Below are 16,694 nucleotides of genomic sequence, written 5' to 3'. Positions count from 1 at the left end.
TTTCTCTTAGAGAAAAAATGTCCCGTTAATCTACAGTAAGGTTTGGTATTGGTCCCTGAATGTCATTTGTCTTCGCTGGGTTCCTTACCAGGGACGGGTCTAATAACGGAGGTGTTGATGCTCCCCATTATGCTACCAGTTAATTAAATCTTCAAACTTGAGGTTTTCCCTAAATGAAGCAGCTGGAATTTTCCTAGTTTTTTGTGTATTAAATGAAGAGATGTAACTCCTGTAACGATTTTTTAAAGGGGGGGGGATGTTTATGTGGTCTTTGTTAATCAGAATTTTAATTTTGTTCTTTCTTACTGTTTAATGAAGACTACAGGATAAAGCCTGGGGACCATGTGACGATGGAAGTGTCTTGTCAGGACTGTTACTTAAGAATCCAGAGTATCCAGGTCTTGGGTTTGGAACATGAAATGGATGTTGTGAAAAGTTTTACCAAGAATGAAGAGTCACCATCTTTAGGAAATGAGGCTGAACTCTGTAGTGCCCTGGCTAACCTTCAGACCAGCAAACCAGATTCTGTAGAGCAGACGTGTGTATTGGAGTCCACAGAAATAGCTTTGCTTAATAACATCCCGTATCATGAAGGCTTTAAAACGGCAATGAGGAAAGTTTTGTCCGCGCTGACTCCGGAGAAACTGTTGCAGGCTGTGGGTATTCGGTGTCAGAGTGAGGAGGTGAAGTCTGGAAGCGGACAGAATGAGAATTCTCTGCAGAGCGCCCGTGACCCTTACTATGTGTTAGATGTGTCTGAAGGCTTTTCTATTCTGCCGATAATTGCTGGCTCACTTGGGCAGGTTAAACCTTACAGTTCTGTGGAGAAAGACCAGCATCGCATTGCTCTAGACCTCATTTCCGAGGCCAATCACTTTCCTAAGGAAACGCTTGAGTTTTGGCTGAGACACGTGGAGGATGAGTCTGCGATGTTGCAGAGGCCAAAATCAGACAAGTTGTGGAGCATAATCATATTGGATGTCATTGAACCATCTGGGCTCATTCAGCAGGAAATAATGGAAAAAGCGGCAATATCCAGGTGAGGTTTTTTTGAGCTCAAACTTGTTCACTGTTTTAGTTCTTTAATGGCATACCGTAAAGCTGAGATAATTATATGGCCCTCAAGTATTGCTGTTCGGGACCTGTGAGCTCTTGCCTTTGTGTGTGTGTGTCATTCCTGATTGTCCTCTAAGGGGACTCTGCAAGGTAGATGCGAAGAATTGACCACTTTAGGATTAGCCTGCCTATATATGATACGGGAAAAGTAGAGACGTATAAGAACCGAAAAGAGGAAATTCAGAGTAAGGAAGGACAAATCAAACTTCATCTTATGATATAAGAGACATGAAGTACACATTTGATGATGTATTGGGAAAGCAAATTGCTTCTTTGGAACAAGGCCCCAGATCTGTTCAGATTAAAAGTTTTCATTTTATAATACAGTTCTCTTCCTAAAGGTATTTCTCCTTCAGTTTAGATTGCTTGAGGTAAAATTGACCCTAATATTTGGTATTGGAAGCAAATTTGGTGAAGCCTCAAAGTCCTTCAGTTATGCTGCTCAGATCTGAAAAGATGGCACTATTTTACATTTGGGGGCCTAGATTTAAGAAATGTATTCTGAATAAAAAATATTGGGGTAGAGCGCCAGGGGTTGTTTTTGTGGTATAGGATCAGTGGTTGGGGTGCAGACTGAAGATTACAACAGCAAAGGGCAAATTATCCATTGAAAAAGATGCATTTGAGAAGACCAAGAAAAAGTATTTCGTTTATATAGTTAATTATTCTTTAGGTTTCATATTCATTTTCTTTTGTTACCAAATGTATATATTTATGTAGTAACCAATAAAAACCATCACCATTTTTTTAAAACAATCCTGTCACGTCAGGAATTATGGGGATCGTGAGGTTTGACTTATATGTAATAAAAATTTAAACAAGTGTTCTTGATAGGGCACAGAACAAGGAGCCTGAAGAGTTCAGGTTGTCACTCAATTCCTGAAAACGTAAAATTTTCTGTAAGTCACTTAATATCCCTAATCCTCAGGTTTCTTCATCTATATAAGAATACTAGATGAGTTGTCTTTGAAAGCACTTCGGCTATGAATTCCTAACACGAATGAGGTTTGACTTACTTGGTTCGGTCGTCTCAGAAAGCCATACACTTATGTAATTATTTTTATTTAATTTTAAATTTATTTTTAAGAACGGTATAAAGTACTCCTGTATAACTTACCCAGATTGACCAGTTGTTTACATTTTATCCAATTTGCTTTATCATTCTCTCTCCTTTTCTCTTTGCATGCACACACACACGTATGTATATATGTACACACACACACACAAAATTATTTTGAGAATAGGTTAGAGCCATCATATCCCTTTACCACTAAATACTTCAGTGTGTGTTCCCTAAGAACAAAGACATTGTCTTACATATCCACAGTAAAAAGAACAAAACTAGGAAATTAATATTATCTAATATTAGATATTGTTATCAGGTAGTATTGTTATTAGATAACAATACTATAATCCGCAGCCCATATTTAAATTTTATCTCTTGATCCAATAGTATTTTTTATAAAGCTCTTTATTCCCAGTGCAGGTTCAAATGCAGGATTGTGCATTACATTTAGTTGTCAGGTCTCTTTAATTAATCTGGAATAGTTCCTTTGGTTGTCTTTTATGACATTGACATTTTTGAAGAGTGCAAATTACTTATTTTGTTAACAACCCTCCATTTGAATTCGTCTTATGTCTTCATGTTGTGGTCTCTGTACATCGTACCAGAAGGCACACGAGATCTATTTGTTTTGTTACTGGTGATGTTGATTTTTAAGGTCACTTGGTTAAGCTTGTGTTTGCCACGTTTCTCCACGCCGTTTTCCTACTTTGCCTCTGTGGTTAATGTATCATTTATGGGGAGATATTTTGAGCTGTGCAAATACTCTGTTTCTCATGAAACTTTATTCACTAATTTTAACCTCTGTTGATGATTTTGTAATTCCATCATTTTTTCTGTATTTGTTATTTAGCATTCCGATGTATGGTAAGGAAGAGCTTTCTCTTCTGCTCCAGAAATTTATTTATATTGTTACGGGCTTAAATTTAATTCAGTGGGTTATAATCCATTATTATCAGTATTTACTTGATGCTCAAATTGTCCCAGTTTTGGCCAGTGGGAGCACCTTCAAACTGGCTCCTATATCTTTTTGATATGTTCTCGTCATTCTTTGAGCATGTTCTTACTTTGGCTCAACCAGATTTTCTAGACTCATCTTTTCTCGGGCCCAGCCCTGGAATTGGTTTTTCTCCAAGAAGCCCTGGTTCCATTTAGTGGAGAACTGTATTTTGAAACCAAGATCTTCATGGTAGGTGTGCTCATCGCTACTGGTGCATCATTATTTCTAGGCCTTCTCAGCAGACAAAGATAGGAAATGGTGTGTGTCTGTGTGTGTGTAAGTGCACGTACATACATGTGTACAGATCCATATACATACAAATGCACAATCATACACTTACATGCCTGTGTCTGTATATACACCTATGTCTGATCTATCTACTATATAAAACTATGAGTTCATACTGATGCCTTCCGTTCCAGTCCATTCTTTTCTAGAACATCTGGATTTATACTTTTTTTTTCTTTCAGAGTGTTTAATTAAAAAAATTTTTTTTCAAGCTTACAGATAAGCTAAAGAACAATATAAAGAATTTATCATACACTGTATACCCAGATTCACAAATTAATATTTTACTACATTTGCTATATTATTCTGAGAGTAAGTTCCAGATATCATGCCCCTTTATCCCTAAATACTTTGGTGTGTATTTCCTAAGAACAAAGACATTCACTTACATAACCACAGTACATTTATCAAATCAAAATTTACATGGATACTGTTTTCTAATCTACAGATTTTACTCAGATTTCACCAATTGTCCCAGTAATGTCCTTTATCCCCCAACTCGCCACCCCTACTTCAGAATCCATTCTAGGATTATACATTTAGTTCTCATGCCTCTCTAGCCTGCATTGTTCTCAAACAGTTCTTTAGCCTTTTATAACTTTAATGTAGAATTTTTTTTTTTTTAATGTTTAGATTCAGATGATGCATCTTAGAGAGGAATTCCAAGTAAGTTTTATCGGGAGACACACAGTTAACTTCCTCCTATCATTGGTGATGTTAACTTTGGTAATTTGGTTTAAGGTGTATCCTGCAGGTTTCTTCACAGTAAGTTACTTTTTTTCCTTTGTAATGAATAAGTCATTTATGGAGTGATACTGAGACTATGAAAATATCCTTTTCTTCATCAAACTTTTGTTCACTAGTTTTAGCATCGATTGATGACTCTTGCCTGAATTAAGACTTACATTCATCAAGCAGGTTGTTTTTTTTCTCTTCCATAGATCAGCAGTAACTTTGACTTGCTGAGAAATTATTTGCTGTGGTTTACCTTTCTGAGCTACACTCCAAGGTCATTAGATTGTTTGTATACAGTCAGTAGTCACTAATTGATCATGGCTCTTAGTTATTGGTATTTATAAAATATAGGGAATCAGAATGTTCCTTAAACATTTTTCTTTCTCTAGGTGTTTGCTGCAGTCTGGAGGCAAGATCTTTCCTCAGTATGTGGTGATGTTGGGGTTACTTGTAGAGTCACAGATACTGGTAGAAGAGAGTGCTGTTCAAGGAACAGAATGTACTCTTGGAGTAAATATAGCACCTTTCATTAACCAGTTTCAGGTAAGTGTCTAGAAGAAACTTCAGCCAGGTGACTGTTATCCACAGTCTACCTTCTCTCTGTTTAGTTCTATCCAGTCACTGTGTTGTTTAGGTGGGTTAGGATGGGAATGTTTCCTAGAGCAAAGGAACTTACGATGAAAATCAGCTTAGGGGTCAGAATAGCCAAGGGATTCTGTCATTTTTTAGATATGCAGTATGAGAAAGATAGAATACCCTTTGTTTTTTGGATCTAACCTGGAAACAATAGTTACCATTTACTCATAAAGGGGAAAATAGCAGGAGGATCATGTTGTGTTGTGTGTGTGTGTGAGGGGGCAGAGATAAAAATTTGGCAGTCAGTAGCATATAACCAAAAAACCAAACCCACTGCTTCTGACTCATTGCGACCCTATAGGACAGAGAACTGCCCCATAGGGTTCCCGGGGAGCGCCTGGTAGATTCAAACTGCTGTAGCACTTAACCACTATGCCACCAGGGTTTCCAGTTACAGTATATGGATGGTATTTAAAGCCATAAGACTAGATGAAACCATCTTGAGGGTATGTAGAAAGAGAAGAGGGCTGAGCATTGAGCCTTAGAGAACTGACAAAGAGGTTGGGAACAGAGAAGAAATCAGGAAAGATGATAGGAGTAGCCTGTAGACTAGGCTGAGAAATAAGAGAAATGGAGCCACACTATGTGGGACTGGTAGAGCTGTATGGGGACTAGAGTGCAGACAGTGAGAGGTGACGTCGGTCTAGAGCTCCTTCTGGGGACTGACATAAATAGGAATAAAAGGCGTAACGAGGAGTCTTGGAGATGGTGTGAGGTCGCTGTGAGTTTTTATGGGTCGGGAAGTTTGGATGCCTTCAGGGAGGCCCAGGGAGAGGTTGATGTATGTGTCCTGTGTCACTTTGAAAGTTGGCCTGCAGTAGTTTACAGACAGGAAAAAAGAGAAGGCTAAAAGTTACTAGCAAGTTTCCATTGCTACTTAAATTGATGGAATATAGCAGTAATTTTCAACTTTTTGACTGTATATTTGAGGTATCTGGGGACTTTTAGAAATACTGATAACTGGATCTCAACTCAGATTGGTCTGGGGTGTGGCCTGAGCATTGGGCTCTATAAAAGCCACCCAGATAATTTTATGAGGTAGTCAAGGCTGAGAACCACTATCCTCTAGAAATAAGCTTACTTTCCACGTAAAATCCACTATGATGATGTTTGGCTGAATTTGCCATCTTTTCTGCAAAAATTCAGTAGTTGTAGTTTTTGCTTAGTTCCTTTTTTTCACACATAAATCCTTAGTTTAAAAATCTTGGTACTATTAGGTTTAAATAAAACTTTAAACTGCTTTCATCCAAGTGAAGGATCTATAGGTAATTGAGACCATGGCAAAACCTTGGTGTGTTCATTCTTCCTGTAACACTGGAATAATCAAAGTCCTTCTGCCTTTAGGTTGATGTGGGAGTTAAATGAAGTAATAAGATACAAAAAGCCCTGTAAAATACTGAGCCAAGTATAAAGCAAGCACATTGTAGGTACTCTAATAAGCCTTAGAATGAGTAAAAGCGAAAAAATCTTACTTTCCCTAGGTACCTATACGTGTGTTTTTGGACCTGTCCTCATTGCCCTGTATTCCTTTAAGCGAGCCTGTGGAACTGTTAAGACTAGATTTAATGACTCCATATTTGAACACCTCCAGCAGAGAAGTAAAGGTAAGGACAACGTGTAAAATGATCACTCTTGTTATACTCAGAATAATTATCTTAAACTAGGTAACACTTTATACAAAATTTTAGCCACTGTCTTTGAAGATGTGTTATTTCCTGAACAATGCACAAAAATGGCCTTGAGTTAATATTAGTATTTAAAAAATAGATATTAATTTGAATCAGGTGATTAATTATATGGCTGTCTAAAATCTTGTATCTGAAATTGACTAAAAGACTTATCCAAGCCTACTCTATTTACCCTGATAAAATTTTTGTAGTTTTCATGATTTCTTAATTTTTATAGGTACACATTTGTAAATCTGGACAAGTGACTGCCATTCCATTTTGGTATCATGTGTATCTTGACGAAGAGATTAGGTTGGATACATCAAGTGAAGCCTCACACTGGAAACAAGCTGCGGTTGTATTAGATAATCCCATCCAGGTTGAAATGGGAGAGGAACTTGTACTCAGTGTCCAGCACCACAAAAGTAATGTCAGCATCATGGTAAAGCAGTGAAGAGTAGTTTAATGAAAACTGTTTAGGGAAAGCAGCAAATAAAAATTCTCATGGTCTGAATTAATGGAGTCATAATCATAAAATGAGGTATAAAAATTTCATCCCTTTTAACAGCCAAATATTTTAAAAAACTGACATTAATAAAACTTATTTAAAAGATCCTAGATTAAAGGACAGCATTATTATAAAGATATTGCTACAGGCTTACTTTTTGCAAAAGACTCTGTCATTATCTGTTTTTCAAATTAGGAAACTTCATTTTTATTGCTTGATTTTACTGTAGATTAAATTCTGTTAAACACTTGTCTTTACACTCTAAAGCTATAAAGATAAGGGATTTTTATAGTCTCTCTTAATGTCATGTATCAGTACGTAAAGCAAAACTTTCATTTTTTTAGGCATCTTGGCTTTTTTTTCTGAAACCCAAATTTATAACTGGGAAACATCAAAAAGTAGGCTTCCATTGAGGACCAAGCTTGCTTGTAAATTCTAAGCTTGCTTCCTTTTACTACTCAGTATACTTCTAAGATACGTCCTCAGGTTTTGTGTTTGGGGAATGCAAACCTGAATAAGAATTTAAGTTATAAGCTAAATGTAACTAAGAGAGTTAAAGGAGTTAGTGAAGAAATAAATCTTTAGGAAGCAGCATTTTCCTAGTCTACTTTGAAAGAGCTGATGACAAAACAATTAAATTCAAAAAGTCAATCCTTTATTTATTTCATACATTATAATATATAATTGGTCCAGTTTTTACAGACTTTTGAAATAAGATTCGTGCCATGCCTCATATATGCTGTGTGCTTTTTGTAAGTCAGCCACAAAGAAAATAAGATGTACTGTCTCTCCAGACTGTCTAGTCTTCATAACCTCCAACATTAGAGTACTCAGCCTTACTTTCATTAGAAATGTTTAGTTTATAATGAATAGACAGAATAAAGACTTTGTACCTTAATTACTGTGAATGTGTGTGTATAAAGCGAAAGCTTTGAGAAGCAATGCATATCCTTGATACTGGTGACATAACTTCTCTGGTACTTTCTATATTGTATTTTCATTATAAAATGTTAAAGATGATGCAGTGATCAGCAATAAAAGAAACACCATCTTAAGTGATAATTCTCTTCCAAATAGCACCTATGTGTCTTCTGGCTGTGGTTTAATAGTTGTGAAGAATTAAGAAGAAGAATGCTCAGCCAAGATTTACGTTTGTTGCTGTCTTTAATAGCATGGAGTGAGAACAGACTACATTTCTATCACAAGTTTCTTATTCTTTAGGTCTTCTATCCAGTTTATTCTTTTCATCTCAAAGCTATGGGTAGGTAATTAGTCTATGAACAGTGTTGCAAATAGGATTTTTAGATACGTAGGTGTTTTAATATGAATAAGTTTAGCTCCTAGATATTTCTCCTAATAGAATGAATATAAGATATATGCATAAGATAAATTTTATCATAGTTATGTAACTTTTAAATCCTCCTCTCTCTTTTTTAACTTCTTTTTGTTGTGCCTCTAATCAAGAAATTTTGGTTAAAGCATTATGGGCTTTATGTATTAAAGAATGAGAGACATAAAAGGTTGCAGAAAATAAATCATAAATTCTCATTTATTCAAAGACATCCAGTTGAGAAATAGAGAAATAATTGTTAGCTTTTATGGCACATGATTATGATGTAGTCCCACTAATTCACGTTTCTGAAGTACGCCTCCTGCTAATCCCAAAGCATTATATTCATGCAGCAGTGGTAGAAAGCCGTGAGACTTTTCTGTCCGTCCTCGTGATAAAGCAGTATGACATCAGGAACATTTAGTTGGAATCATTTGCTACCATGTGAGTATGTAATACTCTGTTTGTTCAAGAGATCAAGTCTAAGTCTAGGAAATTTAGACTGATATACAAAACATAATTATGTAAGTTCAGTAGTTGTACCTGGCTTTCACTTGTCTTCATGTTGAAATTTTCTATTATTTTATGGCTTCTCCCAAGCACAAAATCCTGAGCAATGGGATACCAGGTAATGAAATAGCATGGCAGTAGCACACTTTGCTTGTACACCTTGTTCAAGAGGCCACAAATTTATCTGAAAGTTCTTTTTTCTCTCCTGTAGTGTCATTAAACATTTCATCAGGTATCTTAGCTGCAGTAGGTGTCGTCTGAGGGGTCACAGTGTGTCCAAACCCTTGGTAGTGACCCATCGGTGAAGATGGCATAGAAGAGGCAACAGAAATTGCATCTTGTGATGATGACGATAATAAGCTTGTATGTTCATTTTGATCTTGGTCCTCAGGAAAAAATTTTTTCCTAGGATGTCCCATGACTGTCCTTCCTTTAAAGTAATGTAAAGGTTTCCAGTTAGCCAAAATTACTTTTACAATTAAAAACTCAACATTCTATAAGCTCCTCACCTTTTACCCCCAATCTGAAGAAACCACGGTAGTGCTTTAAACAAAAGTCCTTTCATCTCCTAAATAGCTACTAAATTACCATATTAAGAGAACTATAATAATCTACTTATCGGAATGAATTAAATGGTTGGTACTTACCAACATGTCTTACTTGTTCAGAAATATCATCTCTAATGTCTGAAACATCCCACATGGCAAGGAAAGAGTCAAAGCATGAGCCTTCTTCTGCTTCCTGGACATACGGTTTATATGAGAAAGTGTAGTGATGAGCGATAGCAGCAAGGAACATCTCAATGCAGATGATAAAGTCCTAGAACAACGACAACAGTATTAGCCATCTTTGGGCTTAAATCTAGTTTTCTAGGTGCGGAAAAGCTTTCTCTTTATCCCTTTTCAAAAATACTGAAGTATCAACAGCTTGTTTTTCAGATTACATTCATTTTTTCATTTTCTCAAATTATTACTTTTATATCTTAAAAAAAAAAAGGACAAAATCTAAATCTTATCTGTACTACCTCAATCAGGAATTTCTTAGCAAAGTACAGTGTATTTTCAACACAATGCCCAAGGACTGGGAAGAGAAATGAGAAATAGAAATGGATTTGGGAGTAATAAAATCCAGGTTCTATTCCTAGCTCTGCTACAAACTCTTATGGCCAGCCTCTCTAGATCTCCTGTTTTCTCACCTATAAAGTGAGGATAAGAGTAGCCCGTGGCCTGCATGTTGTCAGGCTTGGTAGAGATAACATGTTAAATTGCTTAACAAATAGAAAAGTTCTGCAGAGTTCAGAGATGGCACTACTTACCTGCAGTCCTGTAGCCACGGCTTCTACAGTTTGCCATTCCCATGTATGCTTTTCAGAAATAACGCCAACTTTTACCAACAAAGCAATAACTACTGCTTGCCTATATGTTAGGAAAAGGTAAATGCCAAATCTATATCAATCATAAAATGAGCAGTTGTTTTAAAAATACATCATTTTAAAAAGTTAAACCCCAGTGCAACTTGTGGGCCAGCACCATGACCACCCTGCCTTCACAGCGTTTAGAAATCTGGAACATTCTTTTTGTGAAGAGACTGGTATCTGTAGTAAATACATGTGCTTTGCAAATTGACTCCTGTCATACAGTTTCATCAGATGAATTTTGATTATGCATTATTCTAAGAACATCTTTTTTGCTTTGAAAGTTTGCACAAGTCATTAGATTGTAAGTTTTTCCTATACACCTACAATGCCTAACACCTTGTACAACAGACATTTGAAATAAAGAACAGATAATCATTGTTTGCACAGATTATTCACATTATTTTTAAAGACAGCCATTTTGAAACCAGTCTTGTTTGAAGAACTGAATCCAGAGACAAACCAAGAAGGGGTCTAGCTCCAGGATAAGGAGTCATGCTGAAACATGTCAAGCAAATCTAGGGATACGATTCCAGGTTCAATTTAAACAGTAAACAATGAGACAGGAAGACAAGCTTCATACTTCTATATATAAGAAAACTCACTTCAGTGTTGCTTGTAATGATGAAAAAATTAGAAACAACTTAAATATCAATAGGAGACTGGTTACAAAGCTGTATCCACACAACAGATTACTAAGTAAACAAACAAAACCCCCTCCCCCAAGTTACGTTCTCTCTTTACCGATGAAGAACCATACCCACAATACACTGAACACATTGTTGACTACAGAGGTTTTTACAGTCTGAGTTTTATGGAGTTGTGTGAAGTTTTATATATGATGTGTACTCTGATATGCTAATCATTCTTTCTGGGTGGTGGATTTCAAGGATTTTCCTTTTTATCCTTTTTGTATTATTGGTTTTTAATACATTTGGTGATTTGTTTTTAGTGCTCCCACCCCCTTTACTAAACAGGGACCATGTATGGTTGAAAAAATTTTTTTTTACTGATGAACAGAACCAAGAAGGGCTAAAGGGATAAACTTTTTTAAAGGCAAGTAAACATTTTGAGGTTCCTAGGTGGTGCAAATGCTCTGCTGCTAACAGAAAGGCTGACGGTTTGAATCCACTCAGAGGTGCCTCAGAAGAGAGTCCTGGCCATCTACTGCCAAAAAACCAGCCAGTGAGCACCCCCCGGGGCACAGTTCTCCTCTGCTGCACACGGGGCCGCCGGGAGTTGGGACTCGTCAGTGTCATCTGGCTTCTTAGAGACGTTATTTTAAACATCCTCCCTAGTCAGCAGTTTTATTGCTCTTTAGAAAATGAGAACATTTTAGAGAAAGCAACACTTACCAAAAGGAAACAAAAACTACCAGCTTTACACACAGAAATTTGCCCACCGGTTGGATCGGACTCAGTTCTTCCTTCAGGACTTTATAAAAGAGCAGGAGACAGTACATGGCAAACTGGAAACAAGACGAACGTTTCCGCCTCAGTCACAGTAAATTTTTACTTTATGATAACAGAAGTACACGATACAGAGCAGTGTTCAGGCAGATTGTTCTAGGCTTTACTATACTACTTTTTTAGATTAGCAACAAACTTTTTGTAGTTTACTGTGGATGAATATATATGACATTTCTCAGAGATGTTCTATAATATTAATACTTCCCTAAAAATGTTTTTAAATGTTTACTTACTACAGCCAAAGAAAACAAGTGAAGAAAAGGCTCTTGTTTCAACCAAAATAAAAACATCTGCTTAGTAATGGTTTTTATACTCAAATTACTATTGATTTTACAAAGGGTTTGGGTTTTTAATGAGTCTATCTTACACATTACATAAGGAAACACACGAAATACAACTTCAAAAAATTGTGACCATGAAATCTGAAAGTCATGAATCAGAAATATACTTCTTGAGGGCAGTATGTTAGTCCAGGTGAATTTACTTTTTAAGATAAATACTTAAGACTTAGGAATTATTTTTAGAAATCACTTGTAAAAACACAGTGTAGTTAACACCACTACTACTAAAGGTATTCCAAAGCATAGAAAATGACGGAATACTACCCAACTCATTCTATGAAGCCACCATCTCCCTGATACCAAAACCAGGTAAAGACATTACAAAAAAAGAAAATTACAGACCTATATCCCTCATGAACATAGATGCAAAAATCCTCAACAAAATTCTAGCCAATAGAATCCAACAACACATCAAAAAAATAATTCACCCTGATCAAGTGGGATTTATACCAGGTATGCAAGGCTGGTTTAATAGCAGAAAAACCACTAATGTAATCCATCACATACATAAAACAAAAGACAAAAACCACATGATCTTATCAATTGATGCAGAAAAGGCATTTGACAAAGTCCAACACCCATTCATGATAAAAACTCTTACCAAAATAGGAATTGAAGGAAAATTCCTCAACATAATAAAGGGCATCTATGCAAAGCCAACAGCCAATATCACTCTAAATGGAGAGAACCTGAAAGCATTTCCCTTGAGAACGAGAACCAGACAAGGATGCCCTTTATCACCGCTCTTATTCAACATCGTGTTGGAAGTCTTAGCCAGGGCAATTAGGCTAGACAAAGAAATAAAAGGTATCCGGATTGGCAAGGAAGAAGTAAAGTTATCACTATTTGCAGATGACATGATTATATACACAGAAAACCCTAAGGAATCCACCAGAAAACTACTGAAACTAATAGAAGAGTTTGGAAGAGTCTCAGGTTATAAAATAAACATACAAAAATCACTTGGATTCCTCTACATCAACAAAAAGAACACCGAAGAGGAAATAACCAAATCAATACCATTCACAGTAGCCCCCAAGAAGATAAGATACTTAGGAATAAATCTTACCAAGGATGTAAAAGACCTATGCAAAGAAAACTACAAAGCTCTACTACAAGAAATTCAAAAGGACATGCTTAAGTGGAAAAACATACCCTGCTCATGGATAGGAAGACTTAACATAGTAAAAATGTCTATTCTACCAAAAGCCATCTATACATTTAACGCACTTCCGATCCAAATTCCAATGTCATATTTTAAGGGGATAGAGAAACAAATCACCAATTTCATATGGAAGGGAAAGAAGCCCCGGATAAGCAAAGCACTACTGAAAAAGAAGAAGAAAGTGGGAGGCCTCACCTTACCCGACTTCAGAACCTATTATACAGCCACAGTAGTCAAAACAGCCTGGTATTGGTACAACAACAGACACATAGACCAATGGAACAGAATTGAGAACCCAGACATAGATCCATCCACGTATGAGCAGCTGATATTTGACAAAGGACCAGTGTCAATTAACTGGGGAAAAGATAGCCTTTTTAACAAATGGTGCTGGCATAACTGGATATCCATTTGCAAAAAAATGAAACAGGACCCATACCTCTCACCATGCACAAAAACTAACTCCAAGTGGATCAAAGACCTAAACATAAAGACTAAAACGATAAAGATCATGGAAGAAAAAATAGGGACAACCCTAGGAGCCCTAATACAAGGCATAAACAGAATACAAAACATTACCAAAAATGACGAAGAGAAACCAGATAACTGGGAGCTCCTAAAAATCCAACACCTATGCTCATCTAAAGACTTCACCAAAAGAGTAAAAAGACCACCTACAGACTGGGAAAGAATTTTCAGCTATGACATCTCCGACCAGCACCTGATCTCTAAAATCTACATGATTCTGTCGAAACTCAACCACAAAAAGACAAACAACCCAATCAAGAAGTGGGCAAAGGATATGAACACACATTTCACTAAAGAAGATATTCAGGCAGCCAACAGATACATGAGAAAATGCTCTCGATCATTAGCCATTAGAGAAATGCAAATTAAAACTACGATGAGATTCCATCTCACACCAGCAAGGCTGGCATTAATCCAAAAAACACAAAATAATAAATGTTGGAGAGGCTGCAGAGAGATTGGAACTCTCATACACTGCTGGTGGGAATGTAAAATGGTACAACCACTTTGGAAATCTATCTGGCGTTATCTTAAACAGTTAGAAATAGAACTACCATACAACCCAGAAATCCCACTCCTAGGAATATACCCTAGAGATACAAGAGCCTTCATACAAACAGATATATGCACACCCATGTTTATTGCAGCTCTGTTTACAATAGCAAAAAGCTGGAAGCAACCAAGGTGTCCATCAACGGATGAATGGGTAAATAAATTGTGGTATATTCACACAATGGAATACTACGCATCGATAAAGAACAGTGACGAATCTCTGAAACATTTCGTAACATGGAGGAACCTGGAAGGCATTATGCTGAGCGAATTAGTCAGAGGCAAAAGGACAAATATTGTACAAGACCACTGTTACAAGATCTTGAGAAATAGTAAACCTGAGAAGAACACATACTGTTGTGGTTACGAGGTGGGGAGGGAGGGTGGGAGAGGGTTTTTTATTGATTAATCAGTAGATAAGAACTGCTTTAGGTGAAGGGAAAGACAACACTCAATACATGGAAGGTCACCTCAATTGGACTGGACCAAAAGCAAAGAAGTTTGCGGGATAAAATGAATGCTTCAAAGGTCAGCGGAGCAAGGGCGGGGGAACATGGTTTGCGGGGACTTCTAAGTCAATTGGCAAAATAATTCTATTATGAAATCATTCTGCATCCCACTTTGAAATGTGGCGTCTGGGGTCTTAAATGCTAACAAGCGGCCATCTAAGATGCAGCAATTGGTCTCAACCCACCTGGAGCAAAGGAAAATGAAGAACACCAAGGCCACACGACAACTAAGAGCCCAAGAGACAGAAAGGGCCACATGAACCAGAGACCTACATTATCCTGAGACCAGAAGAACTAGTTGGTGCCTGGCCACAATCGATGACTGCCCTGACAGGGAGCACAGCAGAGGACCCCTGAGGGAGCAGGAGATCAGTGGGATACAGACCCCAAATTCTCATAAAAAGACCAAACTTAATGGTCTGACTGAGACTAGAGGAATCCCGGCGGCCATGGTCCCCAGACCTTCTGTTGGCACAGGACAGGAACCATCCCCGAAGACAACTCATCAGAAATGAAAGGGACTGGTCAGCGGGTGGGAGAGAGACGCTGATGAAGAGTGAGCTAATGATATCAGGTGGACACTTGAGATTGTGTTGGCAACTCTTGTCTGGAGGGGGGATGGGAGGATAGAGAGAGAGGGAAGCAGGCAAAATTGTCAAGAAAGGAGAGACTGAAAGGGCTGACTCAAGAGGGGGAGAGCAAGTGGGAGTAGGGAGTGAGATGTATGTAAACTTATATGTGACAGACTGGATTTGTAAACGTTCACTTGAAGCTTAATAAAAGTTATTAAAAAAAAAAACTGTGTAGTGCTGAATAGTAATAAGCATTTTTCTTAAAAGTTTATTCCATTAAAATCATGTAAAATGCTCATATAAAATATTTTAGAATGTGAAAGTAGGAGGATAAAGTTACTGTAGTCCCATCATCCAATCATTCCTTTCTATATATAAACTGTTCTATTTTTAAAAATAGCTATCTTCAACTAAATATATAATTCTATTGTCTGATTTTTTTTTTTTTAAGTATCTTACTGTTTCCTCTGTTTCATAAGGATTATTTTTAATAACTGCATAACATTTTGGTCAGTGGAAGGACCACAATATATTTAACCTGTCTCCATCACTGAGCTTTTGGACATTTCCAGCTTTATGCTATTATAAAAATAGGCTTTGTGTACAAAGATAGGCTCCTTGGTGGTGCAGTGGTCAAGAGCCCAGCTGCTAACCAAAAGGTTGGCAGTTCAAATCTACCAGCCATTCCCTGAAAACCCTATGAGCCAGTTCTACTTTGTCCTATAGGGACGCTATGAGTTGGAATTGACTCGATGACAATGGGTTTTTTTGTTGTCTGTTTTATACAAAGATAATCAAGGCAAAATTATTTCTATTTCTTTAGGATACATTTCCAGAAATGGAATCCATGTGTGAAAACTTTATAAAGCTCTAATACCAACCATGCACGCCATTACATCTAAACTACTACTTTGTTGAAAGTATTAACCAAAGTTTCTAAAGAAAATGCCTGTTCTGAAGTTGGTAAGATCAGACAGATACAGCTTCAGAGAATTTCAATTTGTAGAACTTTTTTTTTTTTAAACTTGGTATTCTCATTTTTTCTTTAATTCCAGGTAAAGAGAACAAAAAAAAGTTTTTTTAAATTAAAACCTCGTATTGTCATACGGATCTGGACATCTTCATGTACTGAATATGCCTAGGATATGCAGCTTCCTCTCTCTCAACACTTTTATTCATGATATACCCACACAACTGCAATGAGTACCAGAAACGAAGAACGACCAACAAGTCAAAGTCACCAAATAATTAAGATATTATTTTATCTTTATACATGTATAAAGATATAAAG

At 36.9% G+C, this 16,694-nt stretch overlaps 2 protein-coding genes across 8 annotated transcripts in view; one reads left to right on the top strand and one right to left on the bottom strand.

Annotated features, from left to right (window-relative positions):
* Positions 1–9,147, top strand: part of PRMT9 (protein arginine methyltransferase 9) — a 30,159-nt gene extending 21,012 nt beyond the window's left edge. For all 5 annotated transcript variants that reach the window (XM_064267551.1, XM_003417543.4, XM_064267552.1 and 2 more), the window contains 4 exons: positions 319–1,039; positions 4,592–4,745; positions 6,320–6,442; positions 6,744–9,147. In XM_064267551.1, the coding sequence (XP_064123621.1) occupies positions 319–1,039; positions 4,592–4,745; positions 6,320–6,442; positions 6,744–6,959 (1,214 nt within the window). In that variant the 3' untranslated portion in view covers positions 6,960–9,147. The remainder of the gene's footprint in view (positions 1–318; positions 1,040–4,591; positions 4,746–6,319; positions 6,443–6,743) is intronic.
* Positions 9,018–16,694, bottom strand: part of TMEM184C (transmembrane protein 184C) — a 43,856-nt gene continuing 36,179 nt past the window's right edge. For 2 of the 3 annotated variants that reach the window (XM_064267553.1, XM_003417523.4), the window contains 4 exons: positions 11,623–11,735; positions 10,169–10,268; positions 9,501–9,672; positions 9,018–9,283 (listed from right to left, as the gene is read on the bottom strand). In XM_064267553.1, coding sequence (XP_064123623.1) covers positions 9,018–9,283; positions 9,501–9,672; positions 10,169–10,268; positions 11,623–11,735 — 651 coding nt within the window. The remainder of the gene's footprint in view (positions 9,284–9,500; positions 9,673–10,168; positions 10,269–11,622; positions 11,736–16,694) is intronic. The other variant, XM_064267554.1, reaches the window with a different exon arrangement.

Source organism: Loxodonta africana, chromosome 13, assembly GCF_030014295.1.
Source record: "Loxodonta africana isolate mLoxAfr1 chromosome 13, mLoxAfr1.hap2, whole genome shotgun sequence".
Taxonomy (NCBI): domain Eukaryota; kingdom Metazoa; phylum Chordata; class Mammalia; order Proboscidea; family Elephantidae; genus Loxodonta; species Loxodonta africana.
The sequence above is the reverse complement of the archived record's forward strand: the minus strand, read 5'-3'. Positions and strand labels throughout refer to the sequence as shown.